This window comes from Cucurbita maxima, unplaced genomic scaffold (genome assembly GCF_002738345.1).
Source record: "Cucurbita maxima cultivar Rimu unplaced genomic scaffold, Cmax_1.0 Cma_Scf00025, whole genome shotgun sequence".
Classification (NCBI taxonomy): domain Eukaryota; kingdom Viridiplantae; phylum Streptophyta; class Magnoliopsida; order Cucurbitales; family Cucurbitaceae; genus Cucurbita; species Cucurbita maxima.
In genome coordinates this window covers 711297-728248 of record NW_019272041.1, presented here as the reverse complement: position 1 = coordinate 728248, position 16952 = coordinate 711297, and the positions used below count along the sequence as shown (strand labels likewise).

The 16952-nt window shown below is 36.7% G+C and overlaps 3 protein-coding genes across 6 annotated transcripts; all 3 read left to right on the top strand.

The window, feature by feature from the left end:
- Positions 1-612: 612 nt before the first annotated feature.
- LOC111498500 (calcineurin B-like protein 1) lies at positions 613-4578 on the top strand. 4 transcript variants are annotated; one of them, XM_023149773.1, is made up of 9 exons: positions 613-933; positions 1470-1615; positions 1803-1885; positions 2118-2177; positions 2760-2868; positions 2960-3012; positions 3300-3380; positions 4074-4186; positions 4262-4578. In XM_023149773.1, the coding sequence occupies exons 2-9, from the start codon at positions 1537-1539 to the stop codon at positions 4323-4325; spliced, it is 642 nt and encodes a 213-aa protein (XP_023005541.1). In that variant the 5' UTR covers positions 613-933; positions 1470-1536; the 3' UTR covers positions 4326-4578. The 4 variants fall into 4 exon arrangements, with proteins under 4 accessions (XP_023005541.1, XP_023005542.1, XP_023005544.1 ...); XM_023149774.1 differs by having other exon boundaries at positions 1430-1615; XM_023149775.1 differs by lacking the exon at positions 613-933 and adding an exon at positions 1279-1365.
- Positions 1341-16910, top strand: LOC111498412 (phosphatidylinositol 4-phosphate 5-kinase 5). The gene is made up of 4 exons (XM_023149655.1): positions 1341-1358; positions 13290-14175; positions 15296-15554; positions 16333-16910. The coding sequence occupies exons 2-4, from the start codon at positions 13346-13348 to the stop codon at positions 16507-16509; spliced, it is 1266 nt and encodes a 421-aa protein (XP_023005423.1). The 5' UTR covers positions 1341-1358; positions 13290-13345; the 3' UTR covers positions 16510-16910.
- On the top strand, positions 5774-9312 carry LOC111498443 (coiled-coil domain-containing protein 97). The gene is made up of 4 exons (XM_023149695.1): positions 5774-6026; positions 6796-7352; positions 7944-8228; positions 8879-9312. Exons 1-3 carry the CDS (start codon positions 5849-5851, stop codon positions 8214-8216), a joined length of 1008 nt encoding a protein of 335 aa, XP_023005463.1. The 5' UTR covers positions 5774-5848; the 3' UTR covers positions 8217-8228; positions 8879-9312.
- Positions 16911-16952: the final 42 nt, after the last annotated feature.

Genomic DNA, 16952 nt, shown 5'->3' with positions numbered 1-16952 from the left:
TTTTGAGTATTATTCTTTTTTACCATGTTATTTAAAAACTTTTAATTTTGATATTTATCAATATACCCTTAGAGATTTTTTTTTTTTTTTTAATCCTACCAATTTAGTATATATATATATTTTGTACGCGTCCTTTTATTTGTCCAAAATTTCAAAAAATACTTTAATATAATGTTAATGTGAACCTAGCTCACTAAATAAGGTAAAATAAAATCAATAAACAAATGAACTAAATTGAAAAATTATGTTAAAGATCCATAGTTCCATCTCACCTATTTTATGTAATAATTAAGATATTCTAGTAATAAAAAAAAGAAAAAAAAAGTACATTTTTTAATCTTGAAAAGTAAGGGGCAAACATGTAATTAGACACACCAAATGAGCAAAATGAAAACATAAAATTTCTCAATAAATTGAATTATTTATAGGGTTTATTAGATGGGTATATGATGTATTAAATTGAGCAATATGAAACAGAATTAATTAAATAATTAGCTTAATTACATAATTAATTAAATAATTAGCTTATTTACGTAATTAACTTAATAACTAGCTTAATCGAATATTCTATGAAACCCATGCTCAGTCACGAGGCCCCATTCGCTTTCCGTTGCCTTTTTGACTCGACCATGAATTCCTCTCTCTCTCGCTCGCATAATTCTCTTTATAATCTTTGTTTTTGCTTTGGCGCTCTTTTTCATACTCACTCTAATCCAAATGGCACTTCAATCATCGCTGTTCCCATTTGCTTTTCTGGAAAAAACGACGAGAAATTTGTAGCGAAGCTCCTTCTTTCTCCTCCAATTTTCCGCCCTTCGATCGTTACATAAAACCCTGTCATAATCTCTAAAGCTCGCTTGGATTGCAACCTAATTCGTTTACTTCTTCTTTTTCCGTCGAGCTTTTGGGGATTTTGGGCTGAATTCTTTGCTGGTGAGTTGTTTTTTTATCTTGTGGATTGTTCTTTTTTGTGGGGTTTTCTTTGTTGGGTTTGTTTAATGCATTTGTTGTTTTATGTGGATTGTTGCGAAATTTGATGTAATTCATGGTTTTGTGATGATTGGATTTGGTTTCTTTATGGGGTTAGACATCATTTTCTGATTCTTTGTTGATAAGAAATGAGAAGGAACAGTATGGATCTCTTGTTGTTTTGTGTCCGATTTTTGACCAAATAGTTCAGTTTAATGCTCATCTTTCACTTTACAGTGGGGGAATTTTTGTTTTCTTTCATACACTTTCTGTGAGTTGTTGGGATTTGGATATCGTTTGGTGGGATTATTCATAGGCACTTTAGTTTATATGACCATTTTATGGTTCCTTCACTCTGTTCTATTGTAATATCCTAGTCTCTGAGAATTGAAACAAGTAATTTTCAGAAAACTTGCTAATGCAGATCATTTAGTTGTTTTTTTTTTACTTTTTTGTGAAGTTGATTTGCTGGTTGTGTGCTTGTGTTGGGGTCTATCAAGTATTGTAGTGAAGTCAAGGTGCTGCGTTGGGATTGCTTTGTAGTACACCAATCTTCGTCTTCAGTAAATGGGCTGCATTTTTTCTAAAGAAAACAGACAATTTCCAGGATATGAAGATCCTATAAATCTTGCCTCACAAACAGCTTGTAAGTTGTGCTTTGTTTATGTTTTCTGAGTTCTGAGTTTCTAGATTTAATGACTAACTTTTGGATTATTTCTATTGAATCTATGCTCTCCCGACGCTTTCTAGCTATCGAGTTACGTTCATGTTGGTCTGAATTTCTCTCATATATTATTCATGATTCTTCTTGTTCTTTATACTTGCTTCAACAGTTAGTGTCAGTGAAGTTGAAGCATTGTTTGAGCTGTACAAGAGCATCAGCAGTTCTATCATAGATGATGGTTTAATAAACAGGGTATTTGTTTCTGATATGACTTATCATTCCAGTGTTCGTGTTATCATCCCTCTCTTCATGTCTGTGCAAGAACTATTTGAACTCACATTGTTTTGGTTAAATAATGTGTACATGTATAGCAGTGAGGATAATGCCATTGATTTTGCTGGTTTAGTTGGATTAGTCAAACGTATGTGTTCTATGCAACAGTGATTTGAAGATGTTCTATATAACGATCTTGTTCTATATGCAGGAAGAATTTCAGCTGGCCATTTTTAATAACAGAAAGAAGGAAAATCTGTTAGCAAATCGGGTAAATATATAAGCTTTTATCTTAAATTCCTTACCAAAAGTGTTAGCGTGTGAGATCCCACATCGGTTGGAGAGGAGAACGAAACATTCTTTATAAAGGTGTGGAAACTTCTATCTAGCATACACGTTTTAAAAACCTTGAGGGAAAGCCGAAAGGGAAAACTCGAAGAGGACAATATCTGCTAGCGGTGGGCTTGAGTTGTTACAAATGGTATCAAACCCAGGCACCGAACGATGTGTCAGCGAGGAGGCTGAGCCCCAAAGGGGGGTGGGTTGTGAGATCCCACATCGATTGGGGAGGAGAAGGAATCATTATTTGTAAGGGTGTGGAAACCTTTCCCTAGTAGATGTGTTTTAAAAACCTTGAGGGGAAGTTCGAAAGGGAAAGCTCAAAGAGGATAATATTTACTAGCAGTGGGATTGGGTTGTTACACATCGAGTCATCGGTTTTGACATTGTAATTCATTTTTAGTAATATTTTGGCAATGAATCTAACTTCATCTGTTATTAATGACTCATGGTTCCATTTGATGGCTATATTTTCTCATAGCATATTTTAAGGTTGGATCCATTATGTATGCAGCTCTTTGATCTATTTGATGTTCAGCAGCAAGGGTTCATTGATTTTGGTGACTTTGTAAGATCATTGAGTGTCTTTCATCCTAATGCTCCCGAGGAAGACAAGATTGAATGTAAGTATGCAGGATATGACATAATATATACCTCACATGTATCATTCTATTTTGTGGCTTGACTAATGCTTGTTATTTATTTACCTTACAGTTTCGTTTAAGCTTTACGATTTGGATAACACTGGATTCATTGAGCGGCAAGAGGTAGGTTCTCTATGCCTCTGGTTGAATATGATCCATACGATGCATGGATTATTAGATACGTTCAATGATGAGAAAAAGTTTTCAATTTGTTTCCATTATCTTTATTTTGATTCTGTCCAAGTCCTGCCCAAAAATTTACATGCTACATGGTAGTGGATGATATGGCACGCCATCGAAATCGGTAGATAAGCAACTGGGATGCTATGAATGGAAGATCTGTGCCTGTTTTTGTGGAAGATTTTTCATGGTTAACTCAACCAGAGCTTTTTGTTTGTTGACTTTGGTAGGTGAAGCAGATGCTAATTGCCCTTCTTTCTGAATCTGAGATGAAGCTGGCTGATGAGACAATAGAGATAATCCTTGATAAGGTCAGGTACCATAAAATTTCAGGATCATTAGTTGTTTGAGTTTCCTGTAGTTTTCAGCAGATCATACTCTTCTATCAGTTATTGTTAAAACTATTTTATTAACCAAAGAGTATTGAGATTTTTTGTGAGATCCCCACATCGATTGGAGTGGGGAATGAAGCATTATTTACAAGGAGGTGGAAACCTCTCCCTACCCAAAACCTTAAGTGGAAGCCTGATAGGGAAAGTCCAAAAAGGACAATATTTGCTAGCGCTGGGCTGTTACAAATGGTATCAGAGCCAGACACGGTGCAGTTTGCCAACGAGGACGCTGAGCCCTGAAGGAGGGTGGATTCTGAAATCTCACATCAGTTGAAGAGGGGAACGAAACATTCTTTATAAGGGTGTGGAAACCTCTCCCTCGTAGACGTGTTTTAAAACCTTGAGGGGAAGGCCGAAAGGAAAAGTCCATAAATGACAATATCTACTAACGGCAGGCTTGAACTGTTACATTTTTTTTCTAGAATACGTAGCTACAATTTACAAAAATAAGCAAACTAGAAAGGACCCAATATCTGAATCATCATTTAGAAAGAAAGAAAGAAAGAAAGAAATATTCGGTTTGGCCCATGTCGAAGTTCCATTCAAGAACTCGATACTAAATTTTGTACCGTGTCGCTGTCAGCTTTTTATCTGATGGAATATATTGTACAGACATTCATGGAGGCTGATGTGAAGGGAGATGGGAAGATAGACAAGAGTGAATGGCAAAGTTTTGTGTGTAAGAATCCATCATTATTGAAAGTGATGACGCTTCCATACTTGAGGTAAAGAAGAAAAAGCATAATATATGTTTGGTTAGGTTTCAAATTGTTGATCCTTTTGTTGTTTGTGGGGGACAGGGACATAACAACCACCTTCCCAAGTTTTGTGTTTAATTCTGAGGTGGATGAGATTGCCTCGTAACAGAGGAAGCTAAGAAGCTGTTGTTGTTGTTTTCTTTGAAGGGAAGAAAACAGAACTGAGTTTACTGATTCAACCCAATTATGAGACATTTTCCCTTTCCTTCCCCCACACATAATAAATAAGTTTTAGGAAAATATATCAGTGTTATAAGTGTTTGTTAAGAATGAGAAATAGAATTGGGATCGAAAGTATGATCTTCATTAATGTTTACAACGTTTGAATAGGATACAAACTATCAACCAATACTTAAAAACGAGGGAAAATATATATCTCACTAAATCTTGTAAGTAAGATAAAATATACTGCTAATTAAATCCTAACCTAAAATATACTCCTAACGACTGATTATGGATATCTAAGATATACTCCATAACTAATTATTAAAATATATTTTCCAAATATAATATCTTAATAGTCTTGTTTCGACTAAGCATTGTCGAGTTAAAAGAAGACACCCTTATACTGATTCGTACAGAAAAGAAATGATGAGGTTGGTGAGAGGGGTAGGTGTGTGTTCGTATGAGAGAAGAACAGTGGCGAAACAATGAGGGTTTTTCTTTGATTCTTTTATTTTTTTTTTTAAGGGCACGATGTCATCTTTTGAAGAGGTAATATTGTCTTGTTGTAAACGATGTTGTCTCTTTAAGAGATACGAGGCAATGTTACCTCTTCAAATGGCTAATCTTATCTTAATCATACAAAATATAGGATATTGTCTTAAAATAATTTCAGGGTATATCGTAAAACTAATATTAATAATAAAAATTTTAAAATGCTTATCTGATAGTTTAAATATTTTATAATTTTTTTTATAAAAAATTTATGGATATGGACATTATTTTATTGACATTTCTACAAAGTTGAAACAAAATTTTATTTTTCAAAATTATTTTTATAATTAGACTAATTTCAAAGTTGAAGGACCTTTTTTAGAATAAATTTTAAAATTGAAAGGATTAAAATGTAATTTAATATAAAAGTTTCTATTTTTGCAGTTGTAAAAATTCATTAAGAAATTTATTATAGTTTGTGTTCATCCTATACAAAATTAATTGAATTAAAGAAAAAAAAACATTGTTTGAGTTGTTTTTTAATATATAAATTTGTAATTTTTTACGTCATTATTATTATTACTTTGAAATAATGGGTTAAGCTTAATGGTGAGGTAAATTTTGATTTATTCAAATTAATAAAATTTGAGAAATTTTATAGTCGATGCAATAAAAAAATTAAGGTAAAAATTGTTACAAAGAGCAAATTCATTTTTTTAAGATAAACCGAACCGGAAACGGTTTTTGTTTTCTTAACTCAAACCACAATCAAAGTGGAACTTTAATCCATGTAAGGGATACGGTAAGCGGGTTGCCAAACACACTCCGAATAGAAAATAGAAATACTTTATTTTCTTCGGACTCTATTATCTATCACGTGCTGCTCACGTGTGTCATCCCCATTCTCATCACCGACTGAGCCGACCGAGGAACTTTTTTTTTTCACCGGGGAAGAGACGACGCCGAGAGAAAATGGAAGCAGCGGCGGCAAAAGGATTGAGTTGCGAAGCCATGGATTGCTTGTCGGAAAGGCTTTCGTTGCATGATGGTCTTTACTTTCCTCGTGCGCTTCAATCCACTGCCACGAATCCGTCTCAGCGCAAGGCCATTCTGCTGGACCTCCTTTCTCGTGACGTCGCCGTCTTTCTAGGTTTCTCTCTCTCTCTAATGAACCTTTGGATTTTTGCAATTTCTGGCGTGGATTTCTGTTGTATGTTTATTGTTAAGGAGCCCTAGCTTAATTGATCGAATTCGAAAGAAAAATTTTGAGAGACAAGAATGAGTAGTTCATGCTTATATTTTATATGGTTCTTGTATTATCCGACGCGTCTTAGTGAGGAGATTTAATGGAAAGGTTCATAATGCTGAGTCCTATGGTTCAGTTTAGCTTCTAGGGTAATGAAGGAGAAGATGAAATTAGTTAATGAGAACAGTGTGCTCCATAATTTACTTCGTTTTTTTTGGTTGTCATTTTGTGAGCTGAAGAATGAAGTATGAGTCCCAATTTCTTACCAATTGTAGGAAATATAACAATAATGAATTTTAACGTCTTTTTGTGTGTCTCTGAGTGTTCTACGGTTGAGAGGAAGGAACAAACTCTGACGCATTACCACAACTGTTATATCTTTATGAAGTAATTTTCTTTTAGGTATTTGGAATCGTTATAAGCCGTGAAGAAGAAACAATTCAATATCTCTGATTTCCACACTTTTTGCTACTGAAAGTGAAGTTAAAAAAAATATATATTTGGGCACTTTTTGGAGTCTATTAATTGAAACTCTAGCAGAGTAATATCTTGGATTGGTAATATATACAAACCTTTTTTGTAACTATTTTGATTTTGATCCTTGGAAGCTGCCTCTCTCCATACAATTTTAATATTCTAATGTTTGTTGCTCCTCCAACTTTGATTGATGTAGAGCGATATGGATCACAATTGACATCCAATGAGCTCCATGAGTTTGATAATCTTAAGGATGATTACGAGATCAATTGGCATTTAAAGCACCTTTGGAGTATAAAGAGTCCAACATCAGATGAACTACACTCTAGATCAGTTGTTGTGAAAAATAGGAGGAGGGCATATCTGAACAAACTGATACGTGATGGCCAGTACTTCTCGGAGGATGCAATGAGGGATAGACAGCCTTTTTTACATCATGAGTATGTAGGGAAATTTCAAGATCCAAGTGGTAGAGGTATGGCAAGACCAGGAGAGCGATGGTCTGAGACTCTGATGAGGAGATCAGAGGAAGCAATGTTGGTTGCTAAGATCAGAGGAGAGCAACTCAGATTAGGTGTCGCTGAAAGGGACTTGGTAGGTAATGATTTAAACCCAAAGGAAGAGGAAGAAGAGGAGGAGGAGGAGGAGGAGGAAGATGAAGAAGAGGAGGAAGATGAAGAAGAGGAGGAGAAGGAGGAAGTGGGGGAGGATGGGAAAGGTGACAAGGCTGCTAATGGAGCTCATTCCATGGAGGTAATTTCGTATCATCTTTTCTATTTTTTTCCTTCTATTTTTTGATAAATATATTTTATGCATTGGTCTGATTAACATCTACTTCTTATTGGCTTGTTAAATATGTTTTTATACAAGTCTTCTTTGCATTCCTCCCGTTGATTATGACTTCTATAATAAAACTGAAATGGTGTGCACTTTAGTTTCTGCCTTGTCCATTGTCCAACCTTTTGCATTCCTAGCTCCTTTCTATTTAACTAATACAGATGGTTTTAATGCTTGTATGTTCTTTAGACAGTAATGTTTAGTATATCTGATCTTTGTGGTGGTGTACTAACCTCAAAAAATTATTTTATAACTATAAGCCTTCTCATAATTACTAATGATTGTAAGGCTCTCCTTTTGTACCTCCTTGAGAGAGTGTTATGTCTACTCCCGTCCCTTAGGTAGTCTTCTTTTTTGTGATTAATAAACATCTTTGTTTCTTATCAAGAAAAAGTATATCTGATCATTGTGGGTTGATCAGAATGACACATCTGAATATATTGTGATATGCAGATATCACTTGTCCATTATAGTCAGGTGTTTGATATGTGATGCTTTCACTTGTAGGTATCCACCGCACAGGATAATCAGCATGAAAGGTCAGCAACAGACAATACTCAAGCTGCGGAGGGTGGGTCTAATCATGGAGCAACTTTATCTGAAGCAGATATGCAAGATCAGATGGACCAATTCACATACATCATGCATCAGAAGGTTTTGTTGGGAGAAGACTACGAGCATTTAGATTACTCAAAAATAGACAATGACGAGACGTTGGATGATCACTGGCTGAGGGAAGCCAATGATGATGCCGAGGAGAAATACTTCAATGAAGATTAGACAGGATGAAAGGTGCCGTTCCTTTCATATGACTGTAAAGCTTTTATGTTAAATTGACACGTGTATGTTGGAGGCCCTTCTGGCCTCTCAGATTCTATAACATTAATCTGAGTGTAGAATTTGAAGACTTACTTGACTGCTTTTATAATGGTTAACTTTTAGGTGAAAAGAACGGTTTAAGTTCTTCTTTGGTCCTTAAACTTCCAAAATATCCATATTGTAGTCCCTCTATTCTTTAGGTTTATTCCATTTTAGTCCATGAACTCTTAACATATCTTTTATAGTCCCAGAACTTTAATAAGATAATCATTTTCGTTATTTTTAACGAACATTATGGTTTCAAGTATGTGATAATGTTGATATGGACATATTTTTTAGCCTCATTGAGTGATTGATGCGAGTATTGGGCGGGTAGATATTAGATAACTGAATAATGGCGAGGACCAAAATGGTTATGTTTTGAAAGTTTACAAATTACAATAGTTGAGTGATGCCCTTTCTATTTATGTTCATACCTATCATGCTAAATACTGGAAAGCTCGGTTTGCATCAAATGAGTCTTTCAATAGCGACTTCTTTTACATGTCAAAACCACATGTACTTGCTGAATCTCTTTTGCTATCTTTTGTTTATTTTTTTACCAACTCTCAGTTCTTATTCAGATCACGAAACTGGAAGAAGATAAGATGAAGGCAAGGGGGGCGAACGAGATGATGGACAGGATCAACTGACTCTGCTGAGCGATGTGAAATCCCTGTTAAGAATGGAGAATGATCTTTGTGCTGACTTAAATGGAAAGGGCAGGTTCCAGGAGCATGGGAATAATTTGTGCCAGCCTCCATGAGATATTCTTCCAGGTATTTCTTCGGCATTAACTTTGATTTCTTACAGAAGAAAAAAAAAATTACTCGAATGGAGAAATTGGCTTCTTGGTATTGGCATCTGGCTCAACTGAAATCTTGTTGTTATGCTCATGTTCTTTCTGTATTATGAATATTTTTACATTTTCAAACTTTGCCTCTGAATGTGTGAATATTAAGATAATTATATTGGCCTTTCAGGCAACTCTTAATCTGATCGTCATCATTATTGCATACATTTGATATTTAGATTTTGTCTTCTTTAGTTTTTTATTGTCACTTTTTGGGTTTATTATTTATTTTGATTTTTGGAAATCGAAATCCTTTTTGCAGACCAACAAATATTTACAAATTTGAGCTTTATTTTCAATTTCTGAGTCACCTTATCATTCTTGGTTTTGATTTATAATTTGTAAGAATAGAACAACGTTTTTGATTTATTATTTCTGAAAAAAGCATAAAGTAAATTAGCTTGTATTCTTATTTAGAGTTGTTAGGATAGAGACGTTGAACACACCTCTACGTGGGAAAGACTCTCGCACTTTTTATTAACACCAATTTGAAGAGAATATTCCCACTCGCACTCTTTATTAACACCAATCGAGAAGAGGATATTCTCACTCGCACTCTCTATTAACATCAATCGAGAAGAGAATATTCTCACTCACACTCTTTATTAACACCAATCGAGAAGATAATAGAAAACACTTTATAAAATACTATTACTTTTTATTGTTTTTGGATTTCTTGGATGAAAATGTAAGTAGTGTGGAGAGGTATTTATAGAGCCTACGCAAAACAATCTAATCTAAATCTAGACTTACCAAATCTAAATCTTTTTCCTAAAATATTCATATCTCTCTCCTAAAATATCTAAGTATTTGAGTATCTTAAAATCTCTACTAAAATAAATATACAATGGGCTTGATTCTATTAGGTTAGTGATGATATTTCAACACTCCCCCTCAGCACTAGTTCTCATTCGCTGCACCACAGCGAAAGCTCTCATGTGTGCAAGTATTAACTCTTTTGTAGACAAGTCTACCACTTGGCTCTCATGTGTGCAAGTATTCAACTCTTTTGTAGTGACGTCTGCCACTTGGTCATCCGTATTCTTCCTTCAAGACTTTGTCTCTAATAAAATGGCAGTGCAACTCCACATGCTTTGTTCGGCTATGAAACATCGAATTTTCTACTAAACAAATCACAGATTGGTTGTCGCATTGAAGTGGTATCGAATAGTCAACTTTCTGGTGCCAATCTTCTATCAGAAGTTTTCGCCATGTACATTCCTGAGTTGCTCCCGCCACTGCTCTATACTCTGCTTCTCTAGTTGACAATGATACAATTGGTTGTTTTTTGTTATACCAAGAAATTGTTCTCGAATCGAGCTTGAACACATACCCAGTGATTGATTTTCGAGTATCATGGTCTCCTGCATAGTCAACATCACAATATCTAGATAGCTTTTAGTCTTCGCTTCTTTTATACGAAGGATCGTAATTGATTGTACCTTTGACATATCTCAAGGTTCGTTGAGCCGCATCAAGATGAGGCTTCTTTGGACTTTGCATATATTGACTAATGACTCCAACTTCGTTTTCAAATGCATTTGGTTGGTTCATGTAGATCTCCTGGTCCAACTCTCCATGCAAGAATACTTCATATCCATCTGCCAAAATTTCCGATCTTTATTTGCTACAAGTGCTGGAGGAACTTGTACGATAGTGATCTTCGCCACTGGACTAAACGTTTCCTCATAACGTAGTTCATATTCTTGAGAGAACCTTGAATCTATAGTCTGAGCTTTGTATCTCGCGATTGATCTATCTGGGGTACACTCTATTTTGTAAATCCACTTGCAAAAGATTGATTTGATATATTCTGGTCCTGGTACTAGTTCATAAGTTTGATTTTGCTCCAGGGCTATAATTTCTTCCTCCATCGCTTTCTGGCAAGCCAAGTTTTGTGATGCTTCACATGTCTCTAGCTGGTTAACTCCGTCTTCTGCAATAACTGCATTGGCATACTCTGGATTTAACTTTTGGATTATCTCTGAATGTCTAAGTTGTTGAAGTGTCATTTCCTTCTCACCAGGTTTGTTTGGTTGAGTCACTTCTGGCTCATCAACATCAGAGTCACTCAAATCTCCAAGCACATTAGCATTTAAGCAAGAGTGTACAGTTTGCTCCCCCGTCTTCTGTAGAGGAATTTCTTCAGTGTTGTCCAAGCTTGGTAATACTTCCTTTTCTGAGGGCCACCCCTCTTCCATTGCACCACTTTGATCATCAATCATGTGGTTTAAGCATCCTGAATCAATGATTCAGTCATCCTTTTAATCGATATGCTCTTCCATCATTGCCATGAGTGCTAGCTCGTCTTCTACTATTGGACATAGGACCTCTGCATCCCATTCATCCTGTATCTTCTTTTTGGATATTGTCACATTGCTTTTAACCGACTTTTTCCTAGACCAACAATCTCTAAACATGTGACCCTTTTTTTTTCACAATTATAGCAAATACCTCCAAATCTCTTTCCTTGGAAACTCATTTTTGTCGTTCTTCTGAGCTCTCTCAGGTTGTACAGTTCCTTGGTGGTTTCTTCTTTTGTCACCATTCTATCCACGTTTGGTAGATGACCTATTATTGCCCCGACTTTCACTTGTGTAGAGTGCTCCTTCTTCACCCTTCAATGTGATGCCTCCCATTTGTTTAGCCATGGCTTCTTGGCTGGCTAACAAATTTTCGAACTCTACAAGGGATGGTTGAATAGGTCATCCTTGTACAATAGTAATAAAGCTTCTATATTCCGGTCGCAATCCGTGGATTATAATCCTTTTCATTCAAGATTCTACAATGGCCGACTTCGAGTCTAGTTCAGTAATCTCCCGATAGATTGACTTGACCTCGTAGAAGTATTGAACAATCGTCATGTCACGTTGTGAAATTGACAACAACTCATTTTCTAGAAGTTGTAGCCTTGTATCGTTCTTCTTTGAGAACACCACAAACGTGTCCCATGCTTCTTTTGGTGTCTTGTCATCCCAAATATGTTCTAACATCTCTTCTCCAATTGTGGTATTCAAGGCAAACATTGCTTTGCCTGCTTTGATTCTCCATTTGCGTCAAGCGCTGTTAGAATCCTCCTCCGACGGCGTAGTTTCACACCCGCCAACGATCTCCCAAAGATCATATCCTCGTAAATAGGACATCATGCATGTTGCCCACGTGTTGTAATTGTTATTGTCGAGTTTCTTGATTCCTCCAACGACTTGGAAATCACTCATCGTGTTGGCCATACCTCAGTAATACCAAACAAGCTCTTTCGACACAAGACTTGCAGAGTCACAGACTACTAACGACACAAAAGAAACTCACTTACTACTAATCTAAAAGAAAATCATTTTTGATGTGGAAGATCAAATAGAGCTGCAACCACCGAGCATACTAAGAATTCCAAAAATCAGATAACCTACACTAATCTCGCTCTGATACCAAATTGTTGAACACAACTTTCTGTGGGAAACACTCGCACTCTTTATTAATAACACCAATCGAGAAGAGAATACAAGACACTTTGTAGAATATTCCTTCTATTTGGTTTCAAACAACTTTTTAATGAATTATTTGCGTTATCCGACCCTAATTTCTATTAAAAAATCTCATAAGTGACCATGTAGTTGTAGCACTTTAATTTTGATGCATGTGTAGATATGCACTTTTATGTACAAATGGGAATGGAGAACATCCTAATAGAGCGAGGAATCTCCATTCTCAACCCCAAATAGAAATTTTTTAATTTTTAATTTTTAATTGTGACCTCATTTGCACACTATTCACGAACATGTTAGTAACCCTTTAAATTATAAAAAATGTTATGAATTTTATAATTCTATGGTTGAAACATAGGTGAACGATATAATATTTTTTTTTAAAAAAAGCAAAAAGTGGAATGGCATTTTCGGTAAATACAAAGGAGGAGGTCACTGTTGTTGCATCATCTGGTTTCGTCTTCTTCAGCTACAAAACCAGCAATACCATTTCATCAAGATTGCAGAGCTTTTCTTGCAGCCCTTTTTGGGCAATGTCATTCCCATAGAATCAACCTAAGAAAGAAGAACATCAAACAAAATCTGAGCCTTCGATTCTTGGAGAAACGGCCAACAAACAACAGAGATTATATACGTATGCCTCAACCATTTGCAGAATCATCCGTTTCTGAATTCAAGATTCCGCTCATGTAGGACTCACTTTGATTGCCTCGTTCATGGCGTTTTCTAAGCTTCTCCCTGAATTCTACGAAGGGTTTGCTATGACTCAGGCGAGTTATTTGCTTTCGCGTTTTCCGTTTCTTATGTCATCGGCTTCGTTTTCTGTTCCTTTCGCAACTAAATCACTTGCTTCACAAATCTTCCGCCATTTTCGTTGTCGCGAGTTGCTTCGAGTTCACTTGCGATTACTCATCCTCCTCTCTTTGCCTTTCATTTACTTCTTTTTCTCGAACCCTCGTCGTTCCGTTGTTCTCAAGTTGTTCGTCGTGCTTTTCTTCTCCATCGCCGCCTTGATTATTCTCAATCTTGCAGTCCCGCGTCTCCCCTCTTCGATTCGTCTGTTTCTTGTTCGATCATCTCCAATTAACGCGTTCTCGTCTTCTGCTGCGACGAAGGCTGTTTCGAATGTTCGTTGGTCGATCGGATCGAAGCCCAAATCGGAGAAATGGAAGATGTCGGGTTCTTGGGTGAGATTTAACAGTAATGGAGACATTTATGAGGGGGAATTTCACAAAGGGAGGTGCTCTGGGAGCGGGGTTTATCACTACCATATGAGTGGAAGGTATGAAGGTGATTGGATTGATGAGAAGTACGATGGATATGGCGTTGAGACATGGGCGAAAGGAAGTAGGTACCGTGGCCAGTACAGACAAGGGTTGAGGAATGGGATTGGGATTTACAGATTCTACACAGGGGATGTCTATGCTGGGGAGTGGTCTAACGGGCAGTGCCATGGCTGTGGAGTTTATACTTGCCAAGATGGGAGCCGTTATGTTGGGGAGTTCAAGTGGGGTGTCAAACATGGATTGGGTCACTACCATTTCAGGTAATTTTTCTTTTCAGGTTTTGAATTCTGAGAGTCATTTGTGTTATGTTTTCGTTGGATAATTTGTGTTTAGTTCATCCGTGATCTTGTTGGATATCTGGATTTTGCTCATTTGGAGAATTAGTTATCTCTATTTCTCCTATTTGATGATGGATTTTGGTAGTGCCTTAGTTTTGTGATCATTATCAAAGTGTTTCTTGTTCATTGTTTATGAGTTTTATGATTTGTTTTTGTGTTGTTATCATTATCAAACTGCCTTAGTGTTGTTATCAAAATACACACAAAGCAGAATTCAATAGAAAACTATGGTAGATCTTTTCCATCTAAGAAGTAAGAACTCCTTTGATATTCTACACTCACTAAGAAGTAGATCTTGTCGAACTGTGATTTCATCTCTTGAAAAGGAAAGTTCATTACTCGCTTCTTATTTATGAGTCTTGTGAATTACGTTCGAATTGTTAGTGAATTACATTCGAATCCAAACTTATATGAAACCATGGTAGATTTTTTTTCCGTCTAAGTAAGTAAGAATTCCTCCCTTGATTGTTCGTATTCACTTGTCTTCATGTGAAGAATTTGTCACCTGAAGGGACAAGTTCATATTTTATTATTACTCGCCTGGAGAGTTATCTCTCCTCTCTTGTTTGAAAATGGTGTTTTGACTGTTTGGAATTGCTGAAGTGATGGGTATTACCGTATTAGTCTCTTGACTTTGTGCTCAAGAGATAAGTTTAACAATATGTTCTGTAACGGCCCAGTCTCACCGCTAGCGGATATTGTCCTCTTTGGGTTTTTCCTTTCGGAGTTTCCCTCAAGGTTTTTAAAACGCATCTATTAGGGAGAGGTTACATCTGCTAGCAGTGTAACCGATGTGCACACCCTTATAAAGGTTGTTTCGTTCTCCTCCCCAACCGATGTGGGATGTTACATCTGCTAGCGGTGAGCTTGGGCCATTACAAACTCCGTTCTATTCAAGTCAGAAAAATAAACCCATCAGCATTAGTCGAAATGTATTAACAAATTCTATTTGAGAAGCCTCCAGTGGTTTATGCATATGATTTTTAAGAAAACTGAATTTACAAGGGGTTGATGTTTGTTATAATAATATCTCATAATGCAGAAATGGAGACACATATGCAGGAGAGTATTTTGCAGACAAGATGCATGGTTTTGGAGTTTATCGATTCGGCAATGGACATCGTTACGAGGGAGCTTGGCACGAAGGAAGCAAGCAAGGGCTTGGAATGTACACCTTTAGGAATGGAGAGACACAATCTGGTCATTGGCAAAATGGGATTCTTAATGCTACTGTTCTTGAAAATAGCCATCCAGGTTCTTCTTATGCTGTCAGCCATGCTAAGGTTCTCGCTGCAGTCCAGGTAAAGTTCTTATTATTTGTTTTAGCAGCCTGAAGATTCTGTAGAACTAACTTCTACGATTGATAAACCGAGAGAAATTACAAGGGGCTAAAGAAGGATTTGGGAGCTCCTTCCCTAACCCCTCCACAAACTTGATAGACTAGTCAAAAGGATGCCTCTCTCTCGCTCTCTCTCTCTTACGCTCCTCTATGTAAATGACGCTCAAGTTTCCAAATTAGCCGAGATAGTAACGAACGTTGGCCCACATGAAACAGTAACTCATTCAACCTCTCGTCCTCTCGTCCTAGTGTTTATGTTCTTGACCGAAGGTCTATCACATTCATTCTTTTCTTGGGGTTTTATTAAAGACTGGCCTATAAATCGACTTCTTTTTTGTGAGTTGAAACTTTCATGTTACCAATTTTTGCACTGTCACAACGTCAAGCCCTGTTATTTTTTTCTCGCTGCGGATGAGCCATCCACTTTGAAAGGGATAATCTATGTAGGAGTATAAACATGCATCATGTATTTATGGTCGACCTTATGCATCACGTAGCTTTGGAAATTAGTCGAATTTAGTAGACTGAAGTGTAGTAGGTCTTAAGAGTTGCCGCCTTGTTAGATTTGTAGTTTATGCTACTCTTTTAAAATCATTCAAGCTACTAACATGATTTGTCCATTTATATTCCGTTGGCATTTCAATGACTAGATATAGGGGGGAAAAATGCGATTCTTGATCGAACTCGACAAATATATATATAGAACAATGATCTTAACCGAGTGGCATTCCGTGGAGCAGGAAGCAAGAGGTGCAGAGAAGAAAGCATTTGATGCGGGAAGGGTGGAGGAAAGAGTTAACAAAGCTGTAGCTGCTGCTAATAAAGCAGCAAACGCAGCAAGAGTTGCTGCTGTGAAGGCTGTCCAGAAACAAATGGATCAAGAAACGAGCACCAACTCACCAATCTTAGTGGTCTGATTGTATAGGTTCAGTAGTTAGTGCACGATACTTTTCCGAAGGGAAGAAGACACAAGTTGTTCATTTTTGTTCTGAATTCTTTACCCTCCTATGAGTTTTTTTTTACCATTGAAAGGTACCTGCCTGGAACTGCTCGCACCACCCTTGCAAAGCAGATAGGTTCATTTTCATGTCTGTTACTCTAAATGTAACAGGTATTGTACATAGAATGAGCTCAACCGTGGCTGTAGTTGAGCTTTGATATTGATGTTACACACACTTGTGCCTCTTTTTTCTGGTCTCCTTTTTGTAATTAATTGTATATACACACATTAAGTAGTAGATCAAGAAAGGAACTGCCCTGCAAATGTGGTGTTTTTTGTATAGTGAAAATCAGCCTGAGCTCTCTTTGGGCTTTTATGTCTTTCTTCCACTCTCATGTTTCTAAACTTCCATTCTTTTGC

Bases quoted from the DNA above. Each gene is read 5' to 3' on its own strand.
- LOC111498500 (XM_023149773.1), top strand. From the start codon at position 1,537: ATGGGCTGCATTTTTTCTAAAGAAAACAGACAATTTCCAGGATATGAA. The intron at 2,869-2,959 runs GTAAGTATGCAG...TTTACCTTACAG, and splicing joins CGAGGAAGACAAGATTGAAT to TTTCGTTTAAGCTTTACGAT. The intron at 3,013-3,299 runs GTAGGTTCTCTA...TGACTTTGGTAG, and splicing joins GATTCATTGAGCGGCAAGAG to GTGAAGCAGATGCTAATTGC.
- LOC111498443 (XM_023149695.1), top strand. From the start codon at position 5,849: ATGGAAGCAGCGGCGGCAAAAGGATTGAGTTGCGAAGCCATGGATTGC. The intron at 6,027-6,795 runs GTTTCTCTCTCT...TGATTGATGTAG, and splicing joins TGACGTCGCCGTCTTTCTAG to AGCGATATGGATCACAATTG. The intron at 7,353-7,943 runs GTAATTTCGTAT...TTTCACTTGTAG, and splicing joins ATGGAGCTCATTCCATGGAG to GTATCCACCGCACAGGATAA.
- LOC111498412 (XM_023149655.1), top strand. From the start codon at position 13,346: ATGGCGTTTTCTAAGCTTCTCCCTGAATTCTACGAAGGGTTTGCTATG. The intron at 14,176-15,295 runs GTAATTTTTCTT...CTCATAATGCAG, and splicing joins TTGGGTCACTACCATTTCAG to AAATGGAGACACATATGCAG. The intron at 15,555-16,332 runs GTAAAGTTCTTA...TCCGTGGAGCAG, and splicing joins AGGTTCTCGCTGCAGTCCAG to GAAGCAAGAGGTGCAGAGAA.